General features: G+C 36.0%; 1 protein-coding gene across 3 annotated transcripts in view; it reads left to right on the forward strand.

Annotated features, from left to right (window-relative positions):
• trappc8 (trafficking protein particle complex subunit 8) overlaps positions 1-16,136 on the forward strand; it is a 122,507-nt gene that overhangs the window by 101,350 nt on the left and 5,021 nt on the right. For all 3 annotated transcript variants that reach the window (XM_056266417.1, XM_056266415.1, XM_056266418.1), the window contains 5 exons: positions 4,495-4,563; positions 4,818-4,876; positions 5,147-5,350; positions 7,365-7,466; positions 12,337-12,479. In XM_056266417.1, the coding sequence (XP_056122392.1) occupies positions 4,495-4,563; positions 4,818-4,876; positions 5,147-5,350; positions 7,365-7,466; positions 12,337-12,479 (577 nt within the window). The remainder of the gene's footprint in view (positions 1-4,494; positions 4,564-4,817; positions 4,877-5,146; positions 5,351-7,364; positions 7,467-12,336; positions 12,480-16,136) is intronic.

A 16,136-nucleotide genomic window follows, 5' to 3' on the forward strand; every position in this document is an offset into this window, starting at 1 on the left:
TAATACGAGACAGAGTTCTTTATTGAATTCATAAAAGAAACAATAATTACAGGAATAGTCTACTGGACTCTAAGCCCACTGATCTATATGACATTAATAAAGTCATTCTATTGATCAGTGTCTAAACCTCAAAGAAATGCCAAAATCAAGACATCGGAGCAGAAATGAGGGAGAAACACCCAGGAACTCCGTGTCTTTCCCTGCCATTAACGCTTGGATAACACGCCACGTCTCCTTCCAATAATAATAATAATGTCTATGCGGTGGCTGTGATATAGGCTATAAACCTACCAACGTCCGTTGCCATGATTTTTGGAATGACTTATCGCGAGAGGAAAAAAAGACGTTTTAGTCGCATAACATCGGTTAATGGAACGCCGTCATTTCGCAATAGTTTTTTATCGACATTTAGAAAATATCGCAAAAGTTTTGCGCAAATCTGTAATGGAAACGCGCCCCAAATATGATCAAATATTGGGGGGGACAAATTGCCCTTCGTTGAATATTGGGGGGGACGTGTCCCCCTGTCCCCCCATAGAATTACGCCTATGCCGCCAGCACTGTGAATATTGACGGAGAGGAACTTGATTGCTTGCCAGAAAAGCGGGCAGAGTATCAAAAGAAGCTGGGAGCGGGAACAAACACATGGTGATACACCCCGTGAGCGGCAGCCCTTAAGTGGCCCATTGAAAATGGTTCACATTGCGTTCGTGTTGAGTCATCTGGACGGGTGCACTGATACCCTGCGTGCGAGAAACGTGTGCTCCTACACACCCTGCAGAGAGTGATGCAGCAACTCTGAAATGCTGAGATGAAATTAGGTCATGTTCAAATTGTGCTGAGTGTGTGAAACATGCAGGCACATATGGCAAGCCGTTTTAACTTTTATTCATTTCCAGGATATGAATACTTGATATCAACAATTAAATTTTCACTAGTAAAAACTATAATTCTTGATATCTGTAATTGTATTTTCACTAGTGAAATGTCACCATAGGCTGCCATTCAAAATCAATTCTTGATATCAAGAATTTATTTCTTACGAGTTGAAATTCCAATTTCACAAATCAGAAATACAATTCTTACTAGTAAAAACCTTTATTTTTGATATCAAGAATTAAATTGTCACTAGTTGAATTGTCTATTCTTGATATAAACAATTGAATTGCTACTAGTAACAATGTCCATTTTTGATATCAATAATTAAATTTTCACTAGTGACAATGTTAATTTCTGATATCATGAATGTGATTGTTACTAGTAAGAAAGCCATTTTAGATATCTGAAATAATATTGATATCAGAAATACATCAAAAATGATATCAGATATCAAAAATGAAAATTTTTACTAGTAGCAATTCAGTTGTTGATATCAAGAATAGACATTTAGACTAGTGATAATTTAATTATTGATATCAGGAATTCGCATTTTTACTAGTAACAATGTAATTATTGATATCAAAAATTATATTTCTACTAGTAAGAAATCAATTCTTGATATCAACAATTGATTTTGAATGGCAGTCTATGGTGACATTTCACTAGTGAAAATACAATTGTTGATATCCAGAATTCATATCCTGGAAATGAATAAAAGTTAAAACGGCTTGCCATAGGCGCATGCATTTTAGTTGTTCACTAAATTGCAAATTGAATCCTGTGTGTGCGTTTGTTTCAGATGGGTAAATAAATGTAATGATGTGAAAATATGGATATGAATTCATGGCTTCTAAACAATGCATCTTTAACCGAGTGTAACACTTCCAAGGCTTAAATCAGTTTCTTGCTTGTGCTTGTTAAGTGTGTGAACTCTCAAAGTCTCTCAATGAAGCCCAGCGGCTTGTTGTTTAGCGGTATTTGTGTTTACGCTGGCACATCGCCTTTGTAAGTTAATTAATTCAGTAGTTTTAATTAATTTATCTGTCTTATGGAAAAGAGTGGCTTTAACCTGAGGAGACGATGGAGGACGGACGTACAGTTACAAACAAATAATGAATACTGCCTTGTTGTTAGTCTCTGAGTAATTTTGTTTTTGAAAGAAAAAAAGGATTAACCCTCTGGGGTTGTTCGTTTAACAGTCACACTTGGGGTGTTCGGGTCCAAATGGGCAGGATTCATATTTTAAATAAAAAAAATCATAAATTTTTTTTTTACTTGTTTTTATAAAAAAAAATCTTTTCTTTTTTGGTGTTTTGAAATATTTTATGATTTATAATTAATATTTATGCAATAATTATGACCCATTTTTCCCATTGAACATAATAGAAATGTTTTATTTTTATTTTTATTTTTTTTATCAAAGCTGTATTACATTTTAGAGTGAAGCCTAGGCCTCATGAAAGCAATTTTTGAAAAAATATAGATGCCATCTGGTGGACACACTGAGCATTTTTATCACGCAATAGCACATTTTTACAGCTCTCTGTAGAAAGGCTTGGGGATTCTAGTGATTTTTGCAAATATATACCAATTTTTTTTCAGGTTGTTGATTTTTAAAATATAATAACAGATTCTCAAAGACTATTTTTGTCTTGTTTTTTGTTTATTTGGTTGGTTTAAATGGTAATTTGAAGTGCCAGTTTTACTTTATAATACAGATTATTATAAATATATAATACAGTGTGTGTGTGTCTGTTTTGCACTCTTGATGTTTTAGAGATTCACCCCTTCACCGTTGAGTCATTTTTCCTACATTCTGGCTGATTTGTATATTGTATGCACAAAAAAACTGTTTTCATATTTTTGACAATTTCCTATCCATTTCCAATGGGGGTCATTTGGACCCGAAGGTCCTAAGTGTGAGTGTTTTTTTTGTTTTTTATTTACAACCACTTAGACTATTCAAATAGATTATTCTATTTGAATAGTCTGTGTTTTCATATTGAATAATCTGTGTTTTCATATTTTTGACAATTTCACATTCATTTCCTATGGGGGTCCATTTGAACCCGAAGGTCCTGAGTTTTACAACCACTTAGACTATTCAGATCCTGTCCCCAATTTTTTTGTGTGTTCACATACCTAATACCATAAAGGTCACCTAGTTTCGTAACATTCCGATTAAGCTGTGATTTTTAAAAATTCAAAACAGATTTATGTAATCTGAATTTATGAGTGTGTATGTGTATAAAAGTGTGTGTGTGTGTGGATGTGTCTGTTTTGCACTCTTGATGTTTTATAGATTCACCCCTTCACTGTTGTGTGCTTTTTATGGATTGTGGCTGATTTGTAGATTGTACGCACCAAAAAACTGTTTTTTTCACATTTTTGCCAATTTCCCATTCATTTCCTATGGGGGTCCATTTGGACCTGAAGGTCCTGAGTGTGACTATTTTTTTTACAACCACTTAGACTATTCAAATCCTGTCCCCAATTTTTTTGGGTGTTCATATACCAAATACCAACAAAGTCACCAAATTTCGGACCATTCCGAAGAAGCTGTGATTTTTAACATTTTTTATTTGAATGATTCGGGTCCATTTGGGCCGAACAACCCCAGAGGGTTATGACATGAAAGCACACCAGGCATCATGGGATTAAAAGATCTTGAGTTCTGAAGATCTAATCTAATTTGCTTCTCACACTTATTAAATTGTTAGTTCCCCAAAAAAACAGAAAATTCTGTCATCATTTTCTCATGCTTGTCATTCAGAACCTATAAGACTGGTTCATCTTCGAAACACAAATAAAGACTTGTGTCCCTCCATTTAAAGTACATTTCACCAAAATGTGACGCTTCAAAAAGTACATAAAGACATTGTAAAAGTAATCCATATGACCTAAATGTGTTTCACTCCAAGTCTCCTGAAGAGACGGGATTACTTTATATGATGAACAGATTTAATTTACACTTTTATTCTCATATTTGGACATGTATAGAGCACACCATATCTGGTAAACAGGCTCAACATGCTTGCTTGGTGCTTGAGAACCAATGAGGTTTGTTCACAAAAATGAAGAAAGACATTTTAAATTCTTTTCATTTTGTGTTCTAAAGATGAATGAAAGTCTTATGATGGCATTTTTGGGTGAACTAATCCTTTAATATTTAACTCAAAAATAGGCATTCAGTCATCATTTGTTTCAATCCCACATTACTTATTTTCACTGTGGAGCACAATAAAAGTCTTTGTGTAAGAATTCGAGTTATTATACACTGAAAATGTTCCGCATCTTTTATATTTCTTTCACGTTTCCGCATATTAAAAAGATGCATACGAAAAGGCTGAATATGTTATTCGAGTTGGTTCTTTAATAATTGTTAATTAAAACTTAAGAAAAAAAGGAAAACTTTTGAAGTGCCCTGCATTCATCAATCTACTTTGAAATTCTTTAACTTTAACATGCTTGATTATCTGGCCTTGGCATCTAAACTGTTTTTGTGTATGGGGATCTATGATGTAGGAGAATCAAAAAGAAAGATTTTCGGAGAAAAAGTGGAAGAACGCTCATCTTCTTTCTTGTCTTTTCCTTCAATTCATGTTATGTTTGCAGACTCTAAGCTGGCCAGCAGGGAGAGGGGAAAGCTGTGCTTCAAAGCCACAAGATGCAGAACAGAGGAAGGTAAGGCTTCCAGTGCATGCACATATACACAAACCTTCACGGCCTCAAATTCTGAAATGCATATTAAAAACTATTTGCTTATTATTCTGTAAGACGGCGTGCATAAACTTTAAAATCACATTTACCAAATAAATTCCTAGATGTGACTTTCGATCCACAATCACAGCTGATCTCAGCCAATTAAAATGCAGCAAACTGTGTTTTTTTTCATTGATGTTTGAACATGCTGACTTTTTTTGTGCTCAACATCTAAGCTACCTCAGATGCAGCAAAAAAATACACCTTTGCTGACCTCAACCTTGGCAATGAACAAGTAAGAAAGCCCTTTTGTTCTCACTACTATTTCAGTGATACTGACTCGAATACATTTCTTTTTTTTAATTTTAGTGAATTGATTAATCACCGTTTGATTCATCCTGTCTGGCAGACAGTTAACTCAAGATAATGCACTGAAGGGCCTACTAAAGGCACGCTTGCCTTTCCGTGAAGGATTTTCTGATTGAGTCAATGACTGTCATCCTCATTCAGCTTCTCAACTGTCCTAAACATATTTCTCTCTCTTTGGCTTTTCCTCTTAAATTAGATTGTCAGCTCTACCACTCCATGTGCTGATTTCTTCTTCCGGAGGAGTCTGCCCGCTGAACCCAGGAGAGGAGGCGTGTCGGCAGGCGGTGCTAGTCAAATGCGGAGACACAGCCTCGCGCATCAGAGCGGGACTGATGAAGGTGTTACAAACATTGTCAGAAAATGCAGCGAAGTAGAGCTTGACATCATCATCCTTTGGAAGGTAACTCCTACCAATTGCTGAGAAATTGTAAAAATATATATGTTAGTGCTGTCAAACGATTAAAATATTTAATCGCGATTAATCGCATTAATGTCGTAGTTAACTCGCGATTAATCGCAATTATTCGCACATTTTTATCTATTCTAAATATCTCTTGATTTCTTTTTTGTCCCATTATTTTTTTTCTCATTTTAATGCTCTTATCAACATGGAAAAGTGGATCGGCTTGCTTTGTGCAAATGTTTTTTTTTATTGAAAACAACATTGGCATACAGTGTTCAATTTCACACTAACATTCTCATTTGGAGCAAATAATCTCTCACACAATGTAACACTGTCCATCAATAAAAGGGTGAAAGAAATACTGACGAGGTCCTGATATTGACGAGGGGGCGGAGAATTCGCATCAGCTGTGTGTGTGTGTGTGTGTATGCTTGGCTATCATCAAGTGGTATTTCAGACTGGACGTGCTGCGATGATGATAGCTCAATTCACAACGACAAAACACACAGATCACTTTGGTCTTGTCAATGGAACCATTTGGCAACTTTTTAAAAGTAACCTTTCCATTCTGAATCTTATTGGCATCCATTTCGGCGTCTCGCGCTCGTCATCCACTCAAAACGTAACGTTAACCAACTATTTGGCCGGCTCGCAAGCCCAAACAAGTGTGTGCGGCGTGCCTGTTGTTTTGTTTCCGGTCTAGCTGGATCCGCTTGCGCTTTGGTCGACGAAGCAACAAAACGTCCTCGCGTGGCGCAAGCCATTGAAATGAATCAATTGAAACCGCGCATGCCGCGTCCTGTTGCAAAAGCATGTGAAAAAAACTACAAAGTTTGCTAGGCCAAAAAGACCGTTAATCGCGCGATAAAAAAATTAACGCCGTTAATAACGCGTTTAACTGACAGCCCTAATATATATATATATATATTTGGGGTGGGGGTCAGGTAATTTAATTTGTTTATAAAGCAATTATTATTAGGACTATCAAAGTTAACATGTTAGCCTAAGATATTTGTCTAAGGCAGTAATTTACCATTTACCAAATAACACAATGTACTCCTAAAGACTGTTCAGAATTCATGAGATTAATAATGATTATTTTATTCTGTTAACTACTTTTTAACACTAAAGCTTCACACTACCAGTAGTACTTAATAGCTGCATGTCGCCAGTGTGAACGCAGCATAAGAAGTACAGTCCAAATTTGCATATAGTTTTTATTCATCCAATAGGGGTTAGAATTGTCACCTCATTTATTATATATCGTCACCTTCCATCAGTAACTGTACCAATAGTGTAGTTATAATAAATGTTTGTAAGCACTTTAACTGTTCAACTGGCCCCCGGGAAATTTAAACCCTTTATTAGAACATGATTACTGAAAATATTACCAGCCAAACTACCGGTAATGGGCTTTATGCCGAGGGTCACGTGACCCAAGCCGGAAAACAGGTCACATCGCTTCCGATTCAGGTCTTTTGTATGTGCTTCATGAAATGTTTTGCGGTTTTACTCAAGATAACTTAAAAGGAGCAAGCAAAAATGAGCATAACCAATGTCCCTCGCATGTGCAGATTGATATTTAAAAGTTTTTTAATTTTTCTTCTTCACACTAACGTTTAGATATTTAAATAGCATAAAACACCAATAACAAAGTGAACTTAGTAGGTTAGCTGATTACCTTAAAAATCCATAGATGTCGTAGTTAGTTCTTACGGCCGTTAACACTTTCTCTGACAAGCGGATGCAATGAGACCCGTTGTCCGGATTGGTCACGTGACGCTCGGCATAAAGCCTATTGACTTGACTATTTTGCGCTTAGCAAGTGTTGGTTTTGGATCAATGCACTAGATTTTAACAATACTGGTGTTCATGACTTTTTTTGTCAATAGAAAATCGGCTCCTTTATCTCAAAGATCTTTTGATGTAAATAATGCTTGGTGACAATATTGATGCTTTACAATTTGAGGTCAGAATGTCATCGTAATAATCATATGGTGTGTTATTTTAGGCATATGTTGTGGAGGATAACAAACAGCTCATTTTAGAGGGGCAGCTTCACGTTGCACTGCAAACCATTGGCAAAGAGGCCTGCTCGCTCTCGCAGAAAAAGGTACGGTACACACGGAACACAATATCTTACAATGACACGCTTTTGCTATTCGGCTCTTCACATGGGTGCTTTATAAATGTACATAAATATAGATTCACCCTATAGAGAAAATATACTTCCTCTAGTGCAGGAGACCACTTTTTATCTTTTCAAAGAGAATTGGTGAGTGTACACCTATGTATGCACTAGGGATGTGAACTCCCGCCCCTGAATTGGCGATAATTCGGGGCCGGCAGTTGCTTGAATGGGTGGGTTCGTTATTATTTTTAATCAAAAAACACAACAAAACAGTACAATGACAAATTTACTACCGCCGGCGGGCCCATTTGCCATTGCATGTTTAAAACAAAAATATCTTAGTAAAAACCTAAAGTAATATTGCCAAACTATATATCATTTGAAAGCTTAAAATCTCTAGTGTTCATATTTGGTGGCTGTTATCTAAAATAAATTACAGAGGAGCAGTAATTTATCAATTTGCAACAAGAATATTTCATATTCATTAGGAGTATTTAGGCCTTTATTTTGAAATAACAATAAACACGAAAAATCATGAAAGATTGGTAGAAACCTCAGTTTGTTTTCATGCCATGAGTTCAAAAGATAACACCAATTCCATTTTATGAGAAAAAAAGGTCTGAAAATGTTTTAAATATAAAGAAAAATGTATGGATTCTCGATTTCTGATTGGCTGCGAGCTATAACGCTATAACGTAGTCTTTTTATGCATTTATTAGAGGTTGAATTCATATCAAATACTGCCAAACCACCCATACTACTTCTGAATAAGATGTCTACTTCATAAATTGTATGAAAATTATGGAAATACATGGTTCAGATCACTCAAAACATATATGAAAATGGAGGCGCCCTTATATGGGCAGTAATGGAGTCTAGTGAAAAAGTTGGGTACTGCGCCCAAATAAAATCTTACTGAAAGCTCATTTTTTTAGATATCAACCTAAAATTTGGAATACAACTTGTTCAGATTTTTGTCTTTAATTTTCTTGCAGTTTTAGAGTAAAATATATTTTGTAATATATATTTTATATAAAATATTAATAATTATATTTTTACATTACACAATTTCATAAACTCAAACTTGTATAACTTTTTTTCTGTTTCATTTTTTATCATTTCTACAATAATCTGGAAAATGTCTTCTTTAAAACAAGACCAGCCATAGGTCTATATTCCAAAGCATTCCTGAATTACAACCATTTAAGTTTGGATAGTGATTTTTATGTCTATGCAAAAAAAAGGGGGGTGACAGTTAACAGGTTAAATGGGTGCTTTTCCATTTCGCTTTGAAACCAAATCTTCTGCCATCGTCTTGTCAGTCAAGAGTGAGGTGAAATGGGCGAAGTGAGGTGAAATCGAACTCCTGCTGCTGATTTGTGCTGTGACTCTCATTCAGCGCACGCTGAACACTGGCAACATCGCAGCAAACCTAGTATGCACATGACTAATAATATTTTGTGTGTGTGACCATTTACAGACCAAGATGTCCTCATCTTAACACATTCAGGTTATGCTCTGAATTGAATGAATACAAAATTAGCTTTGCCAAGCAGTAGTTTGGCCCTTTTTTTCGGTGTATCAGTGAAAGATCACTCTTGGGAAAGAGTCTGAACTCAATGTAACAATCCTCAGAACTCTATAATACTTTATGAAGATGTTTCTTGCATTGCCAGAAGAAAACATTAAAATGTATAATTTTTAGTCAATTTTTTTACCTTTAATTTTAATGTCTTGTCTTCTGACGTTGTAAGAAAAGCTGCGGTAGTCAAACACACCCTCATAACGTCTGTCTCATAAAGTAGGTTTGGAATTCAAATTAAGTGAGCCAATTCATCACCGGCTGGCAGACGGTTAACTCAAGATAACAGACTTTAGCGCTGAATCAAAACACTGAAGTGCCCACTAAAGGCACACTTTTCGTGAATGACTTTCTGATAAAGTCCAACAAAGATAAAGAGGTCAAAGTTATTTTAATTCAGGGCTGTGTTTATCTATTGGTATAGCTCAAGTAATAGACGTCAGAATTGTTAAGGCATTTGTTGACACTTTCGCTTCAAGTCATTTTTTTTGTGTACTTTGTGGCAGGAGTGCATCAGAGCCTTGATGCTTTTGTAGTGCATGTGTGGTTATAAAGGCACTTTGAAGAATGTGAAGAAAAAATGACCTTGCAATGTTGGCAAAAGTGTGCAAATCATCTGGCTTTTTTTATGAAGAAGGGTAAAGGTTGGATGGAAGTTTCTTTGTTGTTCACGGCGCAAGGATGGATAAAATGGAGGAAACAGACCTTGAGGCTCATCATAGTGTGTGATTTTATTAGAGACCTCGATACTTCTTGTGGAAGCCAAAGTAGTTCACTACATTGGCGGACACTATAACACTGTTCATTTTTCATTGATCGCCTTAAACCTAAAGAGATTTCTGTCCTTTCATTGAAAGTTAATTCCATCAACACTGTTGAATCAAGTAGTTTAATCCAAGTCACAATTGCTTTATATGAAGCACATACTGTACATAGAGCACATCAAATATGGTAAACAGAATAAGTTTGTTGAGATTCTGTTGTTTACCATATTTGACGAGTTCTATGTATGCATGTTGACCAATGTTTATATGTTAATAAAATTAAATCTGTTCGTCATGTGAAGCAAACATGTTTTTTTCATATGGATTTCTTTTACAATGTCTATATGAGCTTTATGAAGTGTCAAGTTTGGGTGGAACGGACAAAAATCTCTCATGTTTCATAAAAAATGACTTAATTTGCGTTTTGAAGAGGAACGAAAGTGTTATTAGTTTGGAACAACATGAGGGTAATGAGTAAATTATGACAGGATTTTACTCTTTGGGTGAACTATCCCTTTGATATGCTTATGTTCCTTGCAAAAACTCTGTGACATTCAGTAAATTGAACATTTGGTGGGTTTTAACACTTTCTCAGGGGTCTCAGAGTGGTCGTGTGAGCACTCCAGAGGAACCCAGACCCCTCTAAGGCACACTAAACTCAAGAGAGCCCATCACAGATGGACATTTTTGGCCTTTGAATTACATCTCTTTTTTTTTTCAGCGTCTTGCACAATGCACTTTGTTCTAATGTGAGAAAAAGAAAGGGATAAAGACAGTCAGTTTCCTTGTGAATCGTTTTATTTAGGTGTGTGTACTGCACATTAACTTCAAATTAGGTTGTATGATGCTACTCTTTGAAATAAATATACTTTAAATCCCTACACCATGATAAGAGAAGTGCGTACTGTACAGACAAATACAGAGTCCTCTGCTCAAGTCTTCCTCTCATAATTTTGACTTTCTATTTTCTCCATTTGAGACAGAGTGCAAGAGCAAAGTGACTTTGAGCATTATAAGTGAGTCCTGCTCTTTATGAAGATGAATGCTTTAAATGGTCAGAGAGCTAGACAGCACAGAGAGACAGGCTCTGACCTTCGTGTGTGTGTGATTGATTCTTACAATTTCCTTTGAAAATCATCAGTGTTCAAACTGTGTCTCTCTTGGTTTCAAATGTTCTTTCTCCATTGCAGCTCTTCATTCATTCCCTTGTTCTGTCAGTTGTTTATTTTCCCCTCTGTTTCCCTCCTACTGTTGGGCCTGATTCCACCCAGTCTGAAATTTCCCTCTGCCTTGAATGAGTGTTGCTATGCAACGCGTGCAGAGGAAGTCCCTCACGTGAGGGAATGGCGTCACACATCTCAAAGTCTTTTTATAGAAACACTCACGTGAGCTTGTTTTTCTCCCTTTTGAGTTCGATCTGTCTCATCCACCCCGTTCCCTTCTCTCAGCCACGCACGCACGCACTTTAACCTGAATGAAAAACTTAACAAAGCAATTTCCTCTGCTGGAGCTGAGATGTTTCCTTTAACCCTCAGGTGCTCTTCGTTTCGGAGTCACACTTGTTATCTTCCCGGTCAGAAGTGACCGGACACCTAAAAATGAAACTTCCTCCATCCCAGTAAAACCAATGCAATTTATTTTTGTTCAATAATATTTTTTCTTTTTAATTTGGTATTTTGAGACAATTTGATGTTACTTATTAATATTTATGCAATATGTATGGTCCATTTTTGCCATTAAAAACAATACAATTTTTTTTTTTTTAATTTATAAAAATATTTCTTCAATTATTGCAGTATTTCAGATTAATATAGAGACCTGGCCTTTTAAATCCAATTTTTGAAGTCAGATTAGCGCCATCTGTTGAGAGAAATTAAAATAAAACATGTTGTTTCATAGTGTAACCACTAGATGCCTGTATAGCTCTCTATGGAGAAGCTTGTGAATTCTCTAATAGTTTTTGGACAAAATTACTTACTTTTAAGATGTGGATTTGAATGTGTTTTTTTTTTATTCTCAAATAACATTTTTTGCCATGGTTTATATATTTTTTTTAAATAAATTTGATGTGAAGTGTACACGTTTTTGCATTATTACTACAGTCAAACCTGAATACAGAGAAAGCATTCTGTTACAGGTAACATTACAATTCAATAAAAAAATAAACAGTAATGGTTTTTCACAGCTTATTATTTATATTATTATTATTATTCTTATTTTAAAACATATGAATTTATTATTTTTAAATAATATATTAATTATTATTTTAATAATTTTAATATTATATATTATATATATATATTAATTATAATTATCGGATCATGACCTAAATTTTGTTTTGTGTTCACATACCCAATGCCATAAAAGTCACCAAGTTTCTTAACATTCCGATGAAGCTGTGATTTTTAAAAATTTAAAACAGAAAATGTTTCGGTCAGAAATGACCGAAGAGCACCTGAGGGTTAAGCTTTCAGATTAAATAAAACTTCTGCTTTATGTCTATTAGGAAACTCAGGAGATGGTGCTTCTGAAGTTCAAGCCTGACATTCCACCTCCTATAAGCAAGCCCTCGCTGGAACAGCTTTCCCACCTCATAAAGACCTGCCTCCACTACCCAGAGTCTTATGATCATCCCTTCCCACAAAAGAGGTGAAGCGCACACAAACAAACACTCTTGAAAACCTCAGAGACCTGAATCGGTTTGCCCGAAATCCACAGACTGTGTTTCAGAGGTGATAAGACTTGGGAGAGACGTACACTAATGCCCAGTCACGCCCACAGGAGCGTTTGTCTGGCCTAGTTCTGCAGTGGTGCGTGGAAAGTAGGTGTGTTTGCATGAAAGTGGGAAAGATGGAGATAAACTGGACCATGTCGTGGTTATGGCACTCTAAGCGGACAGTCATCACTCATAGCTTTGTGCGAATGTGCTCACATAAATTTGTTTGGTCGTTCTGTGAGGAACAAAGTATGGAAGCTTGTTTCCGCCACAGAATAAAGCTTTTTAAGAGATAATTGTGACTTTTTCATCTCACAGTTGCGAGTTTACATAGTCGGAATTGCGTGATATGAATTTGCAATTGTGTGTTATAAAGTCAGAATTGCGTGATATAAAGTTGTAATTGCGTGTTATAAAGTCAGAATTGCGTGATATAAAGTTGTAATTGCGTGTTATAAAGTCAGAATTGCGTGTTATAAAGTCAGAATTGCGTGATATAAAGTTGTAATTGCGTGTTATAAAGTCAGAATTACGTGTTATAAAGTCAGAATTGCGTGATATAAAGTTGTAATTGCGTGTTATAAAGTCAGAATTGCGTGATATAAAGTTATAATTGCGTGTTATAAAGTCAGAATTGCGTGATATAAAGTTGTAATTGCGTGTTATAAAGTCAGAATTGCGTGTTATAAAGTCAGAATTGCGTGATATAAAGTTGTAATTGCGTGTTATAAAGTCAGAATTGCGTGATATAAAGTTATAATTGCGTGTTATAAAGTCAGAATTGCGTGTTATAAAGTCAGAATTGCGTGATATAAAGTTGTAATTGCGTGTTATAAAGTCAGAATTGCGTGATATAAAGTTATAATTGCGTGTTATAAAGTCAGAATTGCGTGATATAAAGTTGTAATTGCGTGTTATAAAGTCAGAATTGCGAGAAATAAACTTGCAATTCTGACTTTTTTCTCGCTATTGCGACTTTATATCTCGCAATTTGACGTCTTTTCTCAGATTTCGCAATTGCAAGTTATAAAGTCCAATTCTAAGAAAAAAAAAAACTGATTTTTTTCCTCAGAATTGCAAGTTTATGTCTCACAATTCTTTCTTTATAACACTCAATTGCGACTTTATATCATGCAATTCTGACTTTATATCTCCCAATTGCAAGTCAGAATTGCTTTATAAACCTGCAATTCTGAGTTTATTTCTTGAGGTATACTATAAACAACCCTTACAAAGTGTCCTAATAAAATCTGACCACTGTCAAGCACTGAAAGCTCTTTACTGTCAAGTTTTAGACCTAACCAAACACAAGCGTTAGGACATTTTGCTTTTTATGTTGGCGGCACTTTGCTGGGTGGCCCTGCCCACAGTCGAATCTCATTGGCCAAAAATCCCACACAGCATAACTGTATACTGCAAATATATATTTAGATTGCCTGCGTATTGCTGTGTAACAAATTAGCTCTATTAGATATTAATAATCAATAATAAATTGTTATGATTAATTATGAATATTTGGGTCAGTTAATTGGATTAACCTAATGTAGCTAAATTAATATTACAATCAATTAATTAATCAGTTTGTCCAACGAACTCTTTTGATTATTAATTTATTCTAAGAAAAGGGTATCTACCATGGCTACAGAAAAATAATTATTTCCTAGCATGTACAGCGCTTTGAGCATGTAACAAGATCAAGATTTTGTTTGCAAGCAGTGAGTCAGAACCAAATACATATTGTGCACAAGTTTTATTAACTAAATCACAAACATAACTAAACTAAACAAACATACATGTATAGGAAAAATGGTAAGTGATAGAATGGAACTATGGGAAAGATCCATTTAACAATGAAAAAGAACCATCAGCTTATCATTTTCAGAGCACCTCATTAAATCGATACTTGCATGTGGTTTGCAGTGGAAATAATTCTTGACACTCTTAGAAAAGGATGTTGATGGCTCCGAGAGTGTCAAACATTGAAGTTGCAATCGTTTTCTTCTCCGTTGGATGAAGATATGATGAACTTGCCTGGTTTGTTCGACTCTGTTCTGGTTGAAAGCTCTCTTTCTCCCCATGAGCACATGGCTGAGCACATGAAGATTGAGAGGACACGCAGAGCAAATGGTAGGAGTTGCGATGGACTTCTTCTGTGTTGAAATGAAGACGTTGTGGTTGAGAGAGTCCTCTCTCTCCTGAACGAGCACATGGCTGGTTGTGAGCCAAGGCCTGCTGGCCCTGGGCCGGAGAGGCCACGAAGGTAACCAAGGAGTGAGGAAGTCGGTAGAGTTGATGGTCATTTCGATCTGTAAAAGTACCAATTTATAGAGACCAAACATGGTATAGGTGACCATTGATTCTATTGTAAAATACACAGAATCAACAAAATAATAGTATTAAAAGACATTACAAAAGACATTTGCAAAATGTTCTTCATGTTCATTTATAGATCAGTTTGTCTATAATTAATGCAGCAAAGTCTGTATTAAAGGCTGTTTCTGTCTTGAACATGTGACCACATTTTTAACAGCAATAAAACCAACTTATCTGATCGTTGTCCTGGTTACCAAGACCATATTCCCCTCACCGGGGGATGGGTCCACAGATCCCAGAGTGAGTTTAAAGATTGTTTGCTACATATATACCAAATAATTGTCTGATTTGTCTAAGTTGTTACAGCTGCATAGTCACTTTTAGTGTGAACAGACAAATAGCTTGAAGTTTTGCAGTACTTCACCAGAAGTCTATTGTTTTCACTGAAAAATCCAATTGCAATCCAAAATCCAATCCAATTACAAGGTCGAAAAAAGAGAGACACATGGATGAATCATTCAAAAGATCTATAACATGCTTTTACAAAATATATAGGGTTCTTTTTCATGTCATGCTGACATAAAACACTTAAAGTAAAAATAATTTGAATAGTTTTCTTTTTAAATTTAGGATGGGGAGGGAGATAGGAAAGTGGGGGAACAGAACTGAAAACCTAAAAACATCCCACTGTGCAACCGCATCGACATAAAGAGCTTAAATTTGCCAGGAAATTGAACTAAGCATCGTGTAGCATGATGAGATGAATGTTCAGAACGAGAGGCAGAGGGTCAGTCCATCCATATTTGTGCTTCAAGTTTGCTGCGCACCAGTATAAGATTAACACAAGTTATGAGAACCATTTATCAAAGTAATATCTAGATGAAAATCAAGAGTGCTCTTTTTTACATCACAAAATTGAATAATCAATTTTGAAAACTTGGGCTCATGATATCAGGGTTCTCAAGTCTCACGCATTGGCCGTGAGACACACGCAATTCAACCAGTTCACACGCTCACACGCCACACCGTGTATTTCTCACGCTGAAAAGGCAATGCCAACCAAGTTGTCCTGCAAGCTTTATATAATGTTGTATACGAGGCGCAGGCACACAAAGTGAAGTTTCCTGCCGCCAGCGCGTCCGTATCTCGGCCAGATTGCGGTCGTTACTAGGCAACATAGATGCGCGAACACACGGAAGTTGACGGAACATTCTCGGCCATCGCGCGAACGCATAGATGGCGCGAACGTACGCACACACATTCTCGGCCACCGTACG

Source organism: Rhinichthys klamathensis, unplaced genomic scaffold (genome assembly GCF_029890125.1).
Source record: "Rhinichthys klamathensis goyatoka isolate OS25496 unplaced genomic scaffold, OSU_Roscu_1.1 h1tg000248l_1, whole genome shotgun sequence".
Classification (NCBI taxonomy): Eukaryota; Metazoa; Chordata; class Actinopteri; order Cypriniformes; family Leuciscidae; genus Rhinichthys; species Rhinichthys klamathensis.